Genomic DNA, 19,234 nt, shown 5'->3' on the forward strand with positions numbered 1-19,234 from the left:
TAGTCATATATTTTAGAAGAGTTTTCGTAGAATAATAAAATGATTCTGTTTCAAGAATTTATTCTTAAAATCTTCAGATCTGGATTTATAACCTAGTGAAAGCAGTTGTTATTCCCACATGACTAATGGTGATTAAAAACCACTGAAATTTAGACTGTTTTGGTGCATTGCTCTGTCAAATGTTGACATTATATTTTACAAAGCTGCATGTCATGCCTATGTAAATATGTTGTCAACAGAAAATAGGTTTCCTTTTAAATACATAATGACTAATATGGTTAAATGTTCTTAATTCTATGGAACCACTGCTGGAGAGGGCCCACAGAAATTCATACCTACATTTCTGCACAATCACCAGACAGTATCATGATATTGGACAATTCTGCAAAACCAACAATATCTTACAATGACCATGTTTTTTTTAATGAACTTTTTTGCCAACGTTTTTTCTTTCTACATTACCGTATCTGCACATAGCAGCCACTGTATAAGTAGGTTTTAGAAAAGACTGGCTGGTGTTTGGTATGGTTAGGTTTAGGCAACTAAAACTGTTGATAAGGCTAGGTTAGGTTAGGTTAATGACTGTGGTAAAAAAAAAGCAGGTAAACATTCACTGTAGAGTTGCGTTGGTGTCCCACATGAAAGTTGGATGTACTACATGCCCATCCACCACCCTGACATCCACACCCTTCCTTTCACCCGTCAATACACTACTTACTGCATTGGCACTTAACGTTGGCCCTGTACATAAATCGAGTGCTGAATATAAAAATATGTCAAGACATATTAATGCCCATTTGATGATGATGAAGACAGCAAAAACTTTTTTCTAAAATCAGAAAGTCAGATCTTATATGTTTATATGCTGGGGGTAATCAAAGTTACACAACATTGCCATGGAAAATAATTCCTGCATTTGACCATTTCTTTTATATCAAGTGAATTTACATACAGCAACACACACACACACACACACACATACTGGCGAGAATCACATAGCAAACAGGCTTTCTTATAACAACAAAGCTAACACTAGGTGAACTAGTGTTTGAAAAAACAACATAAAACGTTAACAGCATCCAGCCTACTACTCTCGTTATTTAGTTGGCTTCAAATAAGTCTTACCTTTCACATTTTCTCTTCACTGTCCCACAACAGTATGACATTAGTGCATCATCACCCCAGCAACATGCAAATGCAAGTCCAAAAGGGCTTAAATAAACACATAGACAAAATTAAACAGTTTCCTTCCAAACTTACAGCTCCCAAGTTTGAAGTCTGGTCACGGAAAGCCAGTACCGATCCATTCTTGAGCTTTTACTGTTACCGGACCTCGTTGATAAAGTTAAATGCAAACACAAAGTCCAGTTTTCCAGTATTGGAGTCTGTGAATTCTGGGCATCCACCTTTGTGTAGGTGATCTAAACGGCTTAAAACTCGCTTAAGTGGCTGAACTGGTGGATTTTAAGATTCTATAATTGATTTCTATAAAATCCTCTATTGGAGACCTGCATTTATTTGTGAAAACATGTAGCCACACCAGGCTTGTAAAGGAGACCTGCGTCTATTTTTTTACTACTTTTTTTATGGTAGTTTACAAGCAAAGAGAACATGTTTGGTTTTTCACGTTTTGCAGACTAGAAATACAAGCTGAAGTAGCCAATGGGTTTCCCTTTGTCCTCTATTCACTGTCACATGAAATGACGGTGGTGGTTGCAGGAAGTTATACTTGGCAAATTTTCCCTTTAACCCTAATGGACACAAAGTTTCCTTACATTTTCCAGCTGAATGAATTTAGAATTTGACAGGAAAAGATGCAATGACAAGACACAATACCTCCTAGTGGTACAAGAATTCATAACATGGACTTATCATTCTTACAGCACACTCCTTGTTTTTCAGTTTTCTTCGCTGTTATTCCTGGATAGCCCTTAAGCTGCAAACACTGTGCAATTTTACTGATCTTGTATGTATTTTAAGCTGCCTTTTTGCCTGAACCTGCGACTTTTATGCTCACACTGCACAGATCAAATGACTGGCAACATCGTGGAGCTCACACTAAACCTAAGCATGGCAAGCAACCCCCAGTTGGTTATGTCCAGTCACAATTCCAATAAAGTGTATTCAAAAAGATGTCTGTGTCCTCAATGAGGACAAAAAGAGAGTAGGGCAGCAGGGGTGTGTCCAGAGGGGGGGCCTCATTATTCTAACCTCTTCCACTCCGCACTCGTCTTTCAGAGGCTGTAATGGGCTCGGATTTAAAGCTAGCATGAAGATACTGGTATCATATGAAACTAGATGGCCCAAGGCATCCATGGTACCACAGCATGCTAGCTTGTTGGGTAGGGGGCTAAATATTGCTCCAAATTTAGGCAACATATTGGGAAAAACTGTCATGACCATTTTCAAGTGGTCCTTTGACCTCTGATGAACCTCAAGATATCTGAATTAAAATGTGTTCTATGGGGCCCTATGTGCCTCCCCTTTACAGACATGCATGCTTTCTGCTAATCCCATTTGGTTTGGGGAAAAAACTATATTTTTTTCATGCGGTATGAATGTGTTATTTTTACCTAGTGCATTTGAATATTTCTGCATATTGGAGTTTTTAAACAGTATTGGAATTGCATAAATTGGGTATGACTGGAAAGCTGAGACTCATGTGGATCCCATGAGCCTAATTGTATTTATGTGTGATGATGTCAGTCACCATAGTAGCAATTTTATTGTAGTGAGACTATTTTTTAAACTTGGCCTCACTGTATAAAATTACCTATTGTGACTTCAAGGATAATCACTGCATCAAGAGACTGTACAACCACAAACTAAAGACTGAAGGCATCAAGAGGATGGATGGCTTGCCAAGGTATACTGACAATAAGGTACGATTCTGAGGACTTTAGAAAGCTTTATACTATATTTGTAGTGTCTGTTCTGCATGTATGTTCAGTTTTATATCCCAGCATTTAGGCAGCAACAGTTTTAGCCATAATATGTAAAATGCTTCTCCAGTGATATGCAATCAAACTCACTACAGTTTGTAACACATCTTTTGATGTTGGAAATCTGACCGTGGAACTTCTCAAAGACAGTTGACACAAAATTTTGTACATGCAAGAAATTCACATGATCACCAGAGAGCCAAATCGTTGATTCAGGGGATTAATTAGGCTTTGTGACCCCCTACAAACTGCATGTCAAATGACAACCAATCTGGCCGAATCTGTACAGTGTCTGCCCGGCTTTAGGGTTCATGGCAACAGACTGAGTTGAAATGAAATTAATATTTTCCATCAAGCTCCAGCATCAGTACAGTAATATCAGTGGACAGGTGACCTACAGGCCTATAGGACCTCTGGATCCTCATCCATGCCTTCCCGGGATGAGGCCTGTCCAGAAAAAGGCCCCGAGGGCCCACACTGTACCTCTCAGTCATGTCTAATTTTGGTTACCGCGGCAACGGCAGGGATTAGGGGTGTGATGAGGGAGGGGCTCCTCTAACAAGACTGGTCATATGCATAATTCATGTAAACGAGCCAAGCAGGAGTAGTTGATGGTTGATGAGCACCTTCTGAAGACATACACACACAGAAATTCCCAAATAACACAAAAGGCTAACAATCAGCTAATTTACATTATGATACCAATGTTCATATTTACATGAACACACACACACTCATGCACATAGCCTTTGTAGCCAATTCAGTATTGCTTTAATGTATTTAAGGTATTTACTGGTTTTCAGAAATGCACCAACACACACAAACACATCAATATTTTAATCTAATTAACACTTTATTGAGTCACTGAACAAAAATTATGTGACGCTGATGAGAAGTGGTGTCAGTGGTGCTAACACCACTGCAAGTGAAGCTTAGAAAACAATCACATCCAATGGAATGACAGAGGGTCATTTCAACAACATTAGTCATTTTCACTCATGAACAGATGTCTTAAGGGACAAGATTATGGCTGTGATTTCACTGTGACTCAACATGTCTTTTACCAAAGCGTGGATGTGCTTGTGTGTGTGAGTGTGTATTAGAGTCTGCATTAGGGAATTTGAATGCACTTGTTTATGTATATGTTGCTTCTCAGTGGACATGACAAATGTGTCGCCCTTTCAGTGTGTGCTACAACCAAGATGCCGCCTTCCAATGGGAAACACACACACACACACACCCTGCCACCTCTTCGCCCTCGCCCTCCTCTTCCTGCCCCCCCACCTGCATAATAACCCCCCCCCCCCCCCCACCTCTGTCTTCCCTGCCAGAGCGCCCATGTCCAAACCAAACACAACAGATCAACAACTCGGCATGCAGATCGTGTCACGGGATAAATTATGCGCAGCGTGTCAGCTTCATACGTGGGCTCTCGGCTGGCTGTCCGTGACATGTGTCAGGGTGCCCCTGCATCTCCGCCGCGCAACGCTAATGACGTGATGCCGGGTTAGCCTCCGATGCACCCCACCCCACCGCCTGCCCTCAACCACCCCAACCCTTCTACCCCTTTCACCCACTCCTCTACCACCACCCCCCACCCATCACGCGACGATGAGACAGTGTGTCACCTCCAGAAGGGCGGAAGGGGAAAAAACTCAGGTTTTAAGGGGATAAAGATGGACAACAGTGTCTGGTCCAGTGTGAGACTGTGGTGGTTGATGACTGTGGGCCTTTAGATAGAAGAGTTTGAGCAATATGGAATTATAAAGGTCTGTAGTATTATAAAGTACTGGCACTAAATATCTTTAATATGTCTATGTATGTCAATTTGTTTGTTAAAAAAATAATTTCGATCCATGTCTTTTCCCATTTATTAAAAAAATTACAATTATTTTAATATAATATTTAAAAAATGATCATTATCAATGTTACTAATAAAATAATGTTAATAATACATTGTTATCAATACAACCGCATCTTTTTTCATTTAGCGTACAACACCAAAGCAAAAAGGCCAGTATCAGCTCTGTATATTGGTCTAACCCTTTTACATACATAACATGACATGTAAGACCTTTTTAAAACAATTTACCGGTCTCCCTTTCTCCCTCCCTTACTCTCCCCTCCCCTCAAATCTCTACCTTTTCTTCCCGCTCAAGATGGTGCATTTTTTATTTATGCCCTCTCTTTTTTTGTTTTTAGTCTTTGTATGCAAATCCTGTCTGACTTGTCTGAATTATGTGTGTCTGTCCGGGAGCCTCTGTGATTCGGAGTGACTGAGGATTGCACACACGGTGATTGCATCCACTGGGCCTACTCTGAGCCTTGCATAAGTAATTGAGATGTCAGTATGTGTTCTCATATTCCCACAACAAAACTGTAGGAAAACATGCACTGTTGAAGGTCATTTGAATAATTCCTTAATGGAAGGGAGGCCTTGTTTTTCGGGATGCATGAAAAAGCAAATGTCAATGATCAAAATCAAGCAGCATCATATCTCATGGAGGCAGCACTGATTCCTGGAGCACTTCACCCTCTATCTTCTTCTCTTTCTCTCTGAAAAGATAGATAAGGGATAAGTGTCTTTGTGCATATCAAACACAACACAAGCCACTATTTCTCAAGGGTCTTTTTGAAACACAAATTGGTTTTGAGACATTTTCTATGTTGACCTCTTTGATTTCAAATAGGAAATGACAGCAACATGGTAGTTCTCATATTCAAAAAAAAACCCCAGAGAGGTCAATGACTAAATCATACATATACGCACAGGATAATGGGAAATATGTCATTAATCTTTCATGTATGGATTATTATTGTGGCTATAGACATGTCCCCAGGTGATCAGGCAAATAGAGATAGATTAGCTGTTCTACAGATAAGGTGTGCATAGAAAAACATGTAACAGATATAAATATACTGGCCATCACGTTGGAATCTCAAATATTAAAAATTGATATCAATGTTTCAGGAAACGGTGTAGCATGGTTTATGACATGTGAAGAAACAAAGATACACAACAAAACAAACAGACCCATTCCCCCTCCAAAAAAGGATGAAAGAAAAAAAAGAAAAATTACAGCGCAGTGTAAGAACAGAATGGATAGGTATCGCATCTTGTTTTGTAAAACCACATCCCTCATCCACCAAGATGGAGGAAACATTTCATCCCCCCCTGTATGCTTTGTGTTTTGTCCGGGCTTGTGATGGATGAAGGGCCTGGCGACACACACCTGCAGTTCTCATCCACCACCACATCATAACTAAAGGCTTGGCAGACTGAGATGATCTCCTACATCCGTTAGCCTGCCGCTGTCAAACACCATCATTCTCCAAAGACAACTCTGTCACTTCAACCCTCCCACTGCAAAATAAACCCACCTTGATGAAAGACTGCCGCATGTCCATCAAAAAAACACAAATACACTGCTACTGACACCAACCGGAGTGCTGCACTCTCAGTTACAGTGGCATGAGCATCACACTGTAGTGCCAGAAATGATGTGGTATGACTCTAAAAAGTATCTAAAAAATTCTGTTTTGCACAACATCAGCTTCTTCAATGTATCTGAATCAAGACGAATAAGACACCTTTCTGTATAGCTAATGCTGTGCACAAAATAATGCCATTTTCTGCACCATAAAAGTGTCATATAAATTCTTCATAAAGGGTCTCTACAACACTACAACAGGTTTTGCTTGTAGCCATGAGAGAGATTTTCTGGTACAACCCTATGCAAGACCTTTGCATGAACGTAAAACATAAATTCTAAGACACATTTGATTAAATGAGCACCCTTGAAAATAAACCATTATATTATTTTCCCAGTACACTAACATTATTGAAGGTCCAGTGTGTAACCTTTAGGAGGCTCTATTGGCAGAAATTGAATATAATATGTATAACTATGTGTAAGTGTATAAACACCTCAACATATGAATTGTAATGTTTTTCTAACCTTAGAATTACCCTTTTATATGTACAGATGCTGCGGGTCGCTAGTCCAACATGTTGAACGGCCATGTAGCCCAGAAGTAACAAACCAAACACTGGCTGTAGATAGGGGCATTCGCGTTTTTTGTGCATTTCGCAGCCAGTAGTTATTTTTTCCACACTTGGAAGGGGAGGGTGAGGCGACAGAGTTGCCATCTTCAACTACAGCGCTAGATGCCACTAAATGCTACACACTGGACCTTTAAGTATTTATTACTAAACATAGGTCTGTAGTAAAAATAATAATAACCATGAATTGCAGTATTATACACATCCCTTTTCAGTGTCTGTGATTACACTGTCTCACAATTTAAAAAAAAAGGTTGCAGCACGAACAGAACCTGTTTTGTACCCTTTTTGGTTTGTCTGTATGGACGGTTGAATTGTCACAGATCCTACACATTTTATAGTATGAAGCTGAGCAACATAATTGAATCAAGTCTACAAACTGACTTAAATCAACATAAAAATAGACTGAGGCAGGTATCTTTTGCAAAACGTGAATACTGATAACTTCTTCCTGAATGCAATTTCCACAATGAGGCGTTTTATCAGGATCCAAACAGATTTCTCAGACTTCCGAGTTTGTGATCCAGTACAAAGGCTCTCATCCGTTGTTGCTTTGTTTGTTGATTCTCTGTCAGACATTGTTTGTTCGGTTTGAGGTATTTTGGAAGGGTATTAAACCATACGTCGGAGTTGTGTGCAAAGTTGGAGGGTTTATAGGCATCAGCCACACGCCAGGATCCTCAGCAGGAGCTTTGTCTTTGTTTCATGGTTGACAATGATCTTCATGCTGCTATCATATACAAACCAGGAACAACAGCCATGAACATATGACACCTAACAAAAGAATGCTAGGTTGCATTAATTATATACACTGGAGGTAATAGCATGCCTTGAAGCAATAGAGGTTAACTTTTGAGAAGAATCAAACATCAGAGGCAATGGATCAACATGCTCTCCCTTAGTTAACTTCACTTCTCATTGACTCCTAACCAGAGTGACACCTCTCTATTATATATATATATAAATATAAATATATATATATATATATAGTATACTTGATGTTATGTAAAGAATGTAGAGTGTAATGTAGAGTACACATTCCCATACAAACAACAATATATCCCTGTCCTATCTAGGCAGAGGCAGATGAGAGTTATGCAGGTTAATACTCCCTGCCCGTGTTCCCACCAGCCCAGGTAATTTTGTTATTCCGTTTGTGCCCTCTGTCTACACCCACCCATGTCTGCTGTACATAATGGTCCCAGCCCTGAGAGGAAGCAGGCATTTACTTATACAAAACCTTGAGGAAATCCCTACCAATCCTCAAGGCTCACGTTCAGCAGCGCCCAAAACACAAAGGCTATGCAAATCTGCCCAGCCTGCGTTTATCTACCCTCGGTTTCCGTTTGCACCACGGGAACCAGCATTGTGCCGTGCGTGGCGATTATCGCATGTAATTTACATAGAATACGCACAGGAAACAGTGCACTGATCTCTAACAAAGCAGGAAAGAGTCTCTATCGGCTCAGCAGCTATCTGACGGCACAGCAAAATTACAGGTTTAGCTGTGGGGTATTAAACCTACAAGGTGTTTTTTATTTCTGGTGAGCAGGGAACACTATCTCCTCCAAATGTTGCTTGTTTATCTGCCTTGTTTGTTTTATAACCCAACTCTAGCAGCCCCTTCCCGAGGAAGCTGCATCTTCAGCCGGGCTAATCTGCCCTCTGCCTGTGTTTCCTTTGTCACTGAATCCGTGTATCAACACAGCGAGCTGCAGCCAGATCGAGGAGGTGTGTAATTGCACAAAGACACTCATGCTAATATAGCTGGGAGAGTGAGTGTGTGTGACTGACTCAGCCGACATGAGACATGTTGTGAGTGCAAGGAATTGAAGTCATAACACTGCAGCATGGCGTCATCCATACAAAGGCTGGTACTGTAAGTACTCTATCAAGAAATTTGAGACATGAGGGCAAGATGAGAGATCAAATTCTTGATGCAGACGCTTCACCTGCAGGTCTGCCTGAGGAAGAAAACCCCACAACTCGCCGCTTACCTTTGGCTGGGGGTCATCTAGAGGTCATTATACACAATGAATCACACACAGCTCTCACTAAAGCTAAATGTTAAGGCCGTGGTAGACATGAAATTGATAGACCTGAAACAGACAGCACACAAAGCAGAGAAAACTTAGGAAAATATAGAAGCTGCTTGACTAGTCAAAAAGGTTCAGAAACCTTCTGTAATGCTCTGCAAGCAACTATGCAATCATTCCTTTAGAAAGATAGAAACAACATCTGTGAAGTGGACAGGGAAATGGTTTTCTGCTCTAAACTGCATTATTTTAGACAACTTTATCCTGAAAAGTGATGTTTTATCTTAACAAATCTGCTCAAATACACATCGGTGCATTTAAATTTAGAATTTACAGTACACATGTGCATTAGGTTCTGGCTCTGATGAATTATGCAGGCAACTTAGGGTCACCAACTGTCTAAAATATCAAAATTCAAGTTTATTTTTAGTCTCCACATTGCTATGTTTCACAGTTATGCCCCTTAACTGTAGCATCCCCATCACAAACATCAATGTCATCTTTCACATTTACAGAGCAAAGATAAGCAGTATATTTTCTTGTTAGCAGTATTGCAGTTGATCAGAGAAAAGGACAGCTTGCTGCTTATCTATAATCTGAATAGTTGCGTTAAATTTTGGTTGGTTCATTGTGGCCAGTCAGGAGGCTATATCATGCAGAACAGACACCCATCTGATTTTGTTCCAAGAAGACAGGCAAAAGTACACTGCCGTCATTAATATAACACTGATTCTTTCAGATCGGGTCCTCCGAAGGCCAGTCACAAGCCTAGCATGGGTTTCTTACAGTACAATAGGCACCCTTACAGGCTTATCATCCCCGTCATCTTCATCATTATAATAATCATCGGCAGTATGATGCGGCTCAGTCATCAGTTATAAGTATGACACCAGTAACTTTTCTTTTTCTAAAAGCAGGCCTGTTGCATAACACAAACTATGTACTAACAGCGAGACAAGGATCTCACCTCTGCAATGCAGTTTCACATAATCAAAAAAAGAAATCCTCTTACACTGGGTTCGGATTTGATATGGATGTGATTGCTTTAATTTGCCGCAAAGCAAATGCTACAGAGGTACGTTTTATACATGTTGAGTTTGGTGCACCACCATGACAAATGAACACACAACCACAAATGTATGACTGTTAACAACTGCTTTGGGGTTTATTTTACAATTGAGAAATAAATGAAACAAACTAATCGGTGCTAAAAATTTTTTTTTTTACAATATTGTCGATAAAACATTGAAATGTATAGTCATTGTGCATCGCTTATTTATTTTCCACACCATTTCATGCATCAAATTGGATGCAAGTATAATTAAAATCATTTCTGTAAACCAAGCCAAAGAAGCTAAATTTGTATTTTCTTTAAAAAAGGACATTTTGTAGCTCTACAGCATATATCTATATACACCATCTGTTTTTATTTTTTTATCATTTTTGTATATAAAATGACAATATAAAAGTTAGAGAATGCACACACCTTAAGATACAAAGAATGTTGAGCCGTTTCAAATGGTAAGATATGTCTTATGGAGTACTGACATTTCACTGCATTTACATGTAACGGACTGTTCTCTTTACAGTTGAATAAAGCGACACAATTTAGAAAGAGAAAGTTGTAACAAACCATACAACTGGAAAATTGCTATAAGGTGATACTTCACAACAAGGAAAAGTTTTTTGAGCAAACTTGCATACTGACGGCCATTCATTTTCACTGATTGACTCGTAACCAGAAGCAGCATTTCAGTTTTTCCAAATGTTCACGTGATCTTTTTTCTAATACACTGACAGATTTATGAGCAGGCCATTCATCATCAAAAACACTGCAGTGACAGGAACCCAAAAAGGAGAGGGGGGGAAATGATAATCCTTGATCTTTTAAAATCAATCTGATTTTGACAAATGCAAGATATTTTAAAACATGTTCTCTTTACAAATTCAAAATTCAACTGTCTAAGGTGCTACTTCAGTCTTTCAGGGTATTCTTTCATTCTTTTGGTGTATACATTTAATTTTCACCTTCTTCATATCAAGTATTATACAGTTTTCTCTTCCACCAATTCTTTTTCCACTCACCACTTTTACCATTGAAGCAGTAGTTGTATTTTTGCCATGAAAAGATTAAAATCTTGTGTTTAACCTTGATTCACTAAAATACATGCACAGATCAGACAAATAGCATATAAATATATTACAAAATAAGTGTAAAAAAGCTTGGCAAAACAAAAACAAATCAACATGAAAAGACATGGTCCAGTCAGGCAGTTATCACAACAAAAAATAATAAGACCGATTTTTCTGGCGGCTCAGTTCGGCCCAGTGCAGTAACTGTGAACAATGTCATTTTAGTGCAATGAAATTCTAATCAGTTCCACAGCTGTCAGTCTCTACCCTCAGCTCGAGACCCCGCTTAAACCTTCTCCATCTTGTCTAGCTTCTCTAGTTTCTCCAAAGCAGAAACAAACACCAGGTGGTCCTCTGGAGACTTGCCGTGGGTCTTGCTGAGGTGCAGTTTGACCGCGTGTTTGCTGACGAATGTCCGATTGCAAAGTCTGCACTGGTACACAGAGCCTGTGTCGTCCTCCGGCGTGGTCAAGGCTGACAGGGGGCTGCCGAATGTCATTTTGTCTGTGATCACCTTTGAGGCAGCCTGCTGCTCCCGTAGGTGCTCAGCTGACAGTTTGGACAGGTCCTTCAAGCTGAAGCCCAGGTGAGACTCCAGGTGGCTGATGTAGGAGGAGGGAGTCCTGAACTGGGAGGCACAGTCACCACAGAGGAACACAGGCTGGCACGAGTCCATGTTCTTGAGAAACTTGGTGCCCCCAGTCCGTCTCAGCTGATACTTGACATTAGCCAGCCAGTGGGATATGGTGGTCATGGAGAGGCCTGTGAACTTACAGATGTGGACCCTTTCCTGTGGACCCAGGTCAGTCATGGCGTAGCGGCCTTCTGAGGTCTCCCTCAGGCTAGAGGCAAACTGTGCCTGGAGGATGAGGAGGTGCTGGGGATTCCAGTTTGATTGCCTCCCTTTCCTCTTCTGCACTGGTGAGAGGTCCTCTAGGGCGTCCTCAAATGCACTGCCGTCGGCATCCGACTTCTCTGAGATGGAGGAGGGAGTTGAAGATTTGGGCGTCAGTCTTCCAGTGAGGTTTTTAACCATATCAGAAATGTCCATCAGAGCATTCTCTCTCAGTGGAGAGGAAACTGAGTCAGGGAGGGAAATGAGGGGTTTGTTACCATTAACACTATTGTTGGTCAAGAGCACACTGCTGCTGTTGTTATTGTTATTGTTGCTGTTAATGCTGGACTTATGTTTACTCAGGTCTATGGGCTGGTCATTGTTTTCATACAACTGATAGTGGTTGATGGACTCAGCTGGCTTGCCCTGAGGAGTTGGGTTGAAAGCTGGCTTATCCATCATGCTGTTGCTGATTTTGTACAGCATAGATAGTGGGTCTGCTGCTGGGCTTACTGGTTTAGAGGCCTTACCCAGGTGAGTGTTCATGATTGACTGGAGTGCGCTGAGAGGATTGATGAAAGGACTTTCTGGTGAGTGATCGGTGATGATGCCAAGACTGTTACCATTAGTTACTGGGGATTGACACGCCTCAGAGCCGTTCTTTGAATGGTTGTTGTGGCCATCTACTAGACTCTCTTTGGGCTCCTTCTTGCAGATGAGCTCTGAATCTACACTGCCTGGGCTGCTACTTCTCATACCAGGCGGTTTACCTACAGAAAGGTCATTTGGAGATGCTAATTGCTCTCGCTGCTCTCTCAATGCAGGGGAGGGGGATTTTACTAATGATGGGGCCCGACATCGTTCCAGGCTCACCATCTTCTCCTCCTTTTCTTTCTTGACAGTGGCAGCTTTCCCTGTCACTTTTTCCACAAGCTCCTCCATGGCAGTGACATTGCTCCTGAGGGGGGTAGGGGAGGAAGGGCTCCGAGGCGAGTGGATGACTGAGTTGGGGTCATTCACCAGGCCTCGTAGCCCACTGTTAAACATTGGCTGCATCTGGACACTCTGGACCATTGGGGGTAGAACAGTACTAGAGCTCTTCATGGCACCCTGCAGCTGGTAGGCTGCATGAATGCTAGGGTAGCCACCCCATGTGGGTGTGCCTGTCTGGGCCTTGCTGATGGCACTGGATACTGTGTTCTCAAGAGATTTAAGAATATCTAAACCCTCTTTTGGTGTCTCCTCCAGATCTTCTTCTCTAAGGTATTTATATGATGTTGCGTCTGTCTCAGATTTCTCACCTGAGTCATCTTTCTCCTCCTTTATTTTTTTCTCCAGTGGCTCACCACCTTCGACCTTTTCATCCTCACCTCCTTCCCTCTTTTCCTCTGAGCCAGAGGACAGGGCAGGGGACACTGGCTGGGACTTAACACTGGTGGGAACAGGGAGTCTGGTGGTGGTCGGTGGCAGTGGTATAGACTGAATCTTCTCTTCCACCACTGGATCGAAAACCAGCTGTTTGCCCTTCTTGGATGCAGAATTTGTAACCTTCAAAAAGTGACCTGTAACCATCATGTGGGCAGTCAGCTGTTGCAGTGTATCATGAGAGCTCCCACACTCCATGCATTTGAGGATCTGGGCTTTACGAGCTTCAAATTGCCATGTGTAGCTGGCACCATTCTGGTAGCCATAGCGGTTGTTTGGTGTAACATAGGGGTTAGCTGCAGATTTTGAATCTTTGCCAACATCCCCAAGGGATACACTGCCACCACCACTACCAGCATGAATAGAGTCTGGGGAGCATGGCGAGACTATAGCATCTTGGATAGCTCGTTTTTTAGCTGAACTGGACACCAGTTTAGTGGCCAAGGCTGGCACTGGTTCTTTGAGAGGCACTTTCTGGTAATGCTTGGTCTTAATCATATGAACACTGAGATCTTGCAGAGACTCAAATGAGTGGCCACAGTACATACACTTCAGCACCTTCTGGGCATCTTCTTTTCCCTCCATCTCCATCAGGGAGCGCTTGCGTGGTTTGGACCAGCGCTTTCCCTGCTCCTCCTCTTTGTCCTTGTTGTCATCTCGATAGTGGCCTGTCTCATTCATGTGGACTGTTAAACCCACCAGTGTGTCATAGGCAGCACTGCAGTCTTTGCAGCGAAACTTGCTTGCACCAGTGAAAACAGAGCCATACAGCTTGTTGTTCTGCCGGTAGAGCTGCACTGTGCTGAAGAGGCTGGGCTCTGGTAAAAGGTGGTAGGGGGTCTGCTGAAGAGTTTTGGCAAGTGCTGCCTGGTGCCAGTCATAGGCCACGCCACTACCATTACTAGCCCCACCACTGCTGCTCCCACTGCTGCTGGTTGCACTGTGGCTGCTAACAGAGCAAGCTGCTGTGCCATTAGTATTGCCACTTGCGCTGCCTGTGTGGTTGACAGTGGTGCTGGAGCTCCTGCCATTATGGTGACTGCTAGCCATGCTAACCCCAATGCTCTTGTTTGTGGTTGTAGTTGTGGAGACAGTAGCAGTAATGGCGGGCTCTGGTGTACTGTTGACACTGCCAGCTGCAGCAGGCTTAGATTTCATGATGTCCATTGTGATACTGGACCAAGAGGCATCTGAGATGAGGTTTGCATAGACGGCTTTCATCTGTGCCAGGCTATCCTGGAAAGAGAGGCCGTTGTTGGGACGGAAGGGCAAAGCTGTCCCCTCCCTCTCCTGACCGTCCCTGGAAGAGGTGCTCTTGAAGTCCGGAAGTCGGTCGCTGGCATCACTGAGTGGAGACCCATATCCAGCATCAGGGTTAGTGCCATTGCTGAGTGGAGAGTCTCTGTAACTAGGTGGCTGGCCTCCATCCGCATCTTCCTCTTCCTCATTGCACAGGAACTCAGTGTCCTGGCCGTCTAATGAGAGGCCGTCATCCTGCAGGTGCTCTTCCTCATCTTGAGCGGCTGCCTTAAGCTCATCCTCGGGCATGTATGCTAGAGAGAAAGAGAGCAAGAGAGAGATGACAAAAAAGAGGAGGAAAGAAGAGAAGAAAAAGAGGTCAGCTCAGTGAAATTAAAGATTTACAGCACACTAACAGGACCACTGTCAAAATAACATGGAATGAATACTAAATGATGGGAAATGTAGGCTTTTATTCTCATCCAGTATGAGTGTGTGTATGTGCCTGTATCCATGCATGCACAAGTTTGTGTGTATTTTACACACATGTGGCTCTGAACGCCAGTGGTGAAAAAAGCCTCCAAGGGAAAAATAAATCACTGAGCTTCTGACAGTTGTCCTTTTCCTTCCCAACTCCCTATTCCTCCACACATGCCTCATGTTCCCCAGGAAATGACTGGCTGTTTGGCCTTGTTAGCCAGCTGCATGCTTGCATGTTCAATTCCCCCTTTCTCTGTCTTTCTCTCTTCTCCAAGCTTTATTGCCTCTCACTCATCCAGTCTGTGAAGTTCAGCTCCTCACATGTTCAGGTTATGCAACTGATCGGAGACGGAAAGAAACAAAACACTAATTTAGAGATATCACAGCTTTTGCTAACCCACTCTGCTGAGCTGAAGGTCATTTTCATTTGAGCTAATAAACAGAAACTGGCAAAACAATTGTACTTGGATTGAGAATGCCACAATAATTGTTGAAGGAAGGAGTCTGTGGTAGTCAGTTTAAGCATTTAGAATATGCACTACTCTTCTGTGATACAAAATGGCCTGGACAAATAGACGGATTAAAAGAGATCAAATATCGAGATGTGGAGAAAGAGAAATAAACAAGTCTGAGATGTAACAGGTTTACCAGTAAAATGTATACATGTAAATGATATAGAAGGCTACATGATGTGTGTGTGAGCGTGTGTGTGTGTGTGTGTGCATGCTACGGAGACACAGCAAGCATCAGTAAGTAGGTGAGACAGGAGGTGGTTAGGGGGAAAACAAGTGAATGAAAATGTGGTGGAGAAAAAGTGAGCAGGAGGTGGTAGGTATGGTGGGCGGGGAGAGAGGGTGTAAAAGAAAAAGGGAGAAAGAAAAGAGAGAAAGAGAGAGAGAGAAAGGGAGAGGGTGAGGGAGGCAGGGAGACAGGAAAGACGGCCCCCTAGCTTCTTCCTTTATCTCCTTCCTGCATGGTGAGATGTGTGTCCTAGATGCCAGTATCAGTCTCTCTTGATGAAACAGATGTGCTGTCAGCTTCAAACGGCACGCTAACCTGTCATATCATAATCTAAGTGGACATAATACCTGATATATATACACTGGCACCATTTACTGCTGCCTGAGAGGAGATGGGTGGAGGAGGTGGGGGAGGTGAGCAGCTGCACCATCGACTGTGACTGTGATGATGATGTGCATGTGTATGCGTGCAAGTGCCTCAGTAAGTGCCTGTTTGCGAATGCGTGTTTGTCCGCATGCTCACCTCCCCATGCCTATGCGTGTACTTTACGCACTCTGTAGCTCATACATGTTTGCTCTTACAGTGCAAACCTGAACCCACCGACCATAATATTGCCTATAAGTCTGAGTTCGCTGTGTGCTACTGATACACCCTTCTCCAAATGAGCAACATACTCCCCTAACGCTTGACAGGATTTCAGTGAAATGAGAGCACTACAGGAGAACCTGGCTGCGCTTCAATCCCACTGACAGACTGAGACCGAGACAGTTTCTAAAACTCCTGAAAATCCCTAACACAGCAGATTAGCATTATGTGCTGTACTCTCTACAACACATCTGCAGAGTGTCTTCTGTTACAGTGCCTTCCCCCTCGCTAACCTGCTTCCAGAACAGGAGGCTATCAATACATATCAGCCATTTAATATACAAAGCATCCTGCAGAATGGCTATCCATTCTTTACAAGCCCACACAAACAGTGCAAACATACAGTAGGAATTACCTATGTGAGTCATTCTCATCGGCTGCAGCAAAAAAAAAAAAAAAAAGCTAAACCCCAATTATTGGCAGTGCTTAATACACACACACTTATACACATACACACACAGACAGCAGGAATGAGAAGCAGCAGATCAGAAATATCCCTGGGTGAGTGACAAAACACAGACTGCAGCAGGGAGGGGCTTCGAACAATGAGCAGGTCGCCAGGGAACCCTTTGACGATCCCTGTCAATCAATGCCTGTCCTGCCATGTTGTCATGGAAACAACAAAGAGGGAGATATCAAAAGCACACAGACAAAAGACTGGCAGAGACAGACATCTGTAAAAATCACAGGCAGCAAGTGGACGGTTTCGCAAACCATAAATGTACAATATCAGTGATGAAACGTGGCTAACGGTAGTCTGAAATAAATGATCTCTCCATCTGTTTTGAGATGTTGTATCTATTCTGACAGGATGCTGAAATCTGAAGGATGAGGAAGAAAAAAAAATTAAGAGCTACATATCAACTCTATCTGTTCAATCACTGCAACTTGAAGATGTGTGATTCTGACTAGCGACTAGATTAAGCTCCTTCTCTCGTCCTGGGCGCACATATGCAGAGGAACACCAGCAGCAAGGGGCGGGCTTGGGAAGGGGCAGGGCTGGCGTGCCGTCCCTGGTGGTTTGGTTTGCCGAGTGGGTGATGGCTGTGAGCAGGGCCATCTGCACGGGCGCCAAAGCGCCTGTCACTTTTGCTCGGGGACGTGCCGCCATCAAGGCGACAGGCGGCAGCGTGGCCAGGATAGCACTGCAGACTCACTGTCAGAAGCAGCAGCGATCAAGTACACCACCAGCCACGCCAAATCACCAACAACACACACCAAGGAAGCAGGAATTAGCATCCCAGTGTATCACCAATCTTCCAATACCTATACATATGCGCTGTTAATAAAATGGGATCTAAAACATGTTAAGTACCGAAAAAAGGTTTCTAGTAGCTACTTTGAATGTTAGAATGGCCTTTTTAAAAATACATAATGCACAAATGGATTGACATGTGGTCATATTTATGGTGCTGTAAAGCAGGTGTTATAAAAGGTTTTCATGTCTCAGGCTACCAAATATACTTTGGACTTGTGTTTTGTTTTTTAACTCTCTTATTTATCATTATTATTATTGCGTCATTGCAGATTTGCAATCTGTGATCAGGGTTGTACAATAGCTCTCAGACACCAGACCAGAACTGACTTTGTGCAGAGTCCTATTGTGCAGAACACACAGACAGTTTGATATGATGTTTTTCTGATGAAAACACTGTGGTGAACGCCCTGTATCCTGCCTCAACACAACACTGGGCCTCACAGTGGGACAACATGATCGACCTAAGTACAGATCATTTCTAAAACATTCTCCCTCACACACGGCTTGACTTTATGTATGACTTGATTTTTGTAAATGATACCAAATGAAATACGACCAGCACACACGTCAGCATTTTGGCAAGGAGTAAAGCAGAAATATATCACTCCTTTTCAAAACTTTGCTATCTTTCTCCGCCCTGCCCATTTTTTGCCTTTTCCCTTTTCTTTGCTGAGAGTCTGCTGGTTGTTAAATCAATAAAACTCTCTGTCAGGCTCACGGAGCTTCACCATTTGGCCGCTGTCAAAGCCAAACAAACCAGATAAGAAAGGCAGAAAGGCGATGAAACGAGAGAGAGAGAGGAAAAAGAAGGGGATGAAACCAGTCAGCCTCCCCTCACCACCACCTCCATCACCAGCCCCATTTCTCCAACACCCCTCTTTCTATTTATTTACACACATTTCTTTATTTATTTGATGTGAGTTTGGGAAGAGGGGGCAATCACGGCAGTCATTTGCGGCACTAATGTCCAATCACGGGCCCCTTCACTCATGTGATTTAGGCAGTGGCGGGGCCAGAGAATGCTGGGTGCTGGGGGTATGTGTGCGGGTGGGGGGCAGAGCCTTTCGGCAGAGGCCGTTTAGGCCGGCCCCTAATAGGAAACTGGCAGTCTTATTCCTTCCCCAGATTCTGTTTGTCACCCCGCTCTCCATTACGTGCCTCTCAACCCTGATGGCTTTGGACAGGAGCTGATCAAAAAGCCATCGCTTGACCTACACGCCGTGGCAGAACGAGACTCGCGCCCTGCACAGGGAGAAGGGGGAGAAAGGGAGATGAGATAGAAGAGAAGGGCGAGGAGGAGGGGTGTATGTCAGTGTATGTGCTGAGAGGAGAAAGAGTGCGGCGGTGAGGAGGGAGGATGGTGGAGGGATGAGGAGGGAGGAGGGGGTGATAGCTCTCGGACCGGGACAAGAGGGCTGTAAATAAAATGACATTATT

At 43.0% G+C, this 19,234-nt stretch overlaps 1 protein-coding gene across 2 annotated transcripts in view; it reads right to left on the reverse strand.

Moving 5' to 3' along the window:
• Window positions 1-10,181: 10,181 nt before the first annotated feature.
• The window catches only part of LOC118335428 (teashirt homolog 1-like), a 32,639-nt gene continuing 23,586 nt past the window's right edge, over window positions 10,182-19,234 (reverse strand). For both annotated transcript variants that reach the window (XM_035671699.1, XM_035671700.1), the window contains one exon: window positions 10,182-14,987. In XM_035671699.1, coding sequence (XP_035527592.1) covers window positions 11,461-14,987 — 3,527 coding nt within the window. In that variant the 3' untranslated portion in view covers window positions 10,182-11,460. The remainder of the gene's footprint in view (window positions 14,988-19,234) is intronic.

This window comes from Morone saxatilis, unplaced genomic scaffold (assembly GCF_004916995.1).
Source record: "Morone saxatilis isolate NCDOM2014 unplaced genomic scaffold, NCSU_SB_2.0 Contig24, whole genome shotgun sequence".
NCBI lineage: Eukaryota > Metazoa > Chordata > Actinopteri > Moronidae > Morone > Morone saxatilis.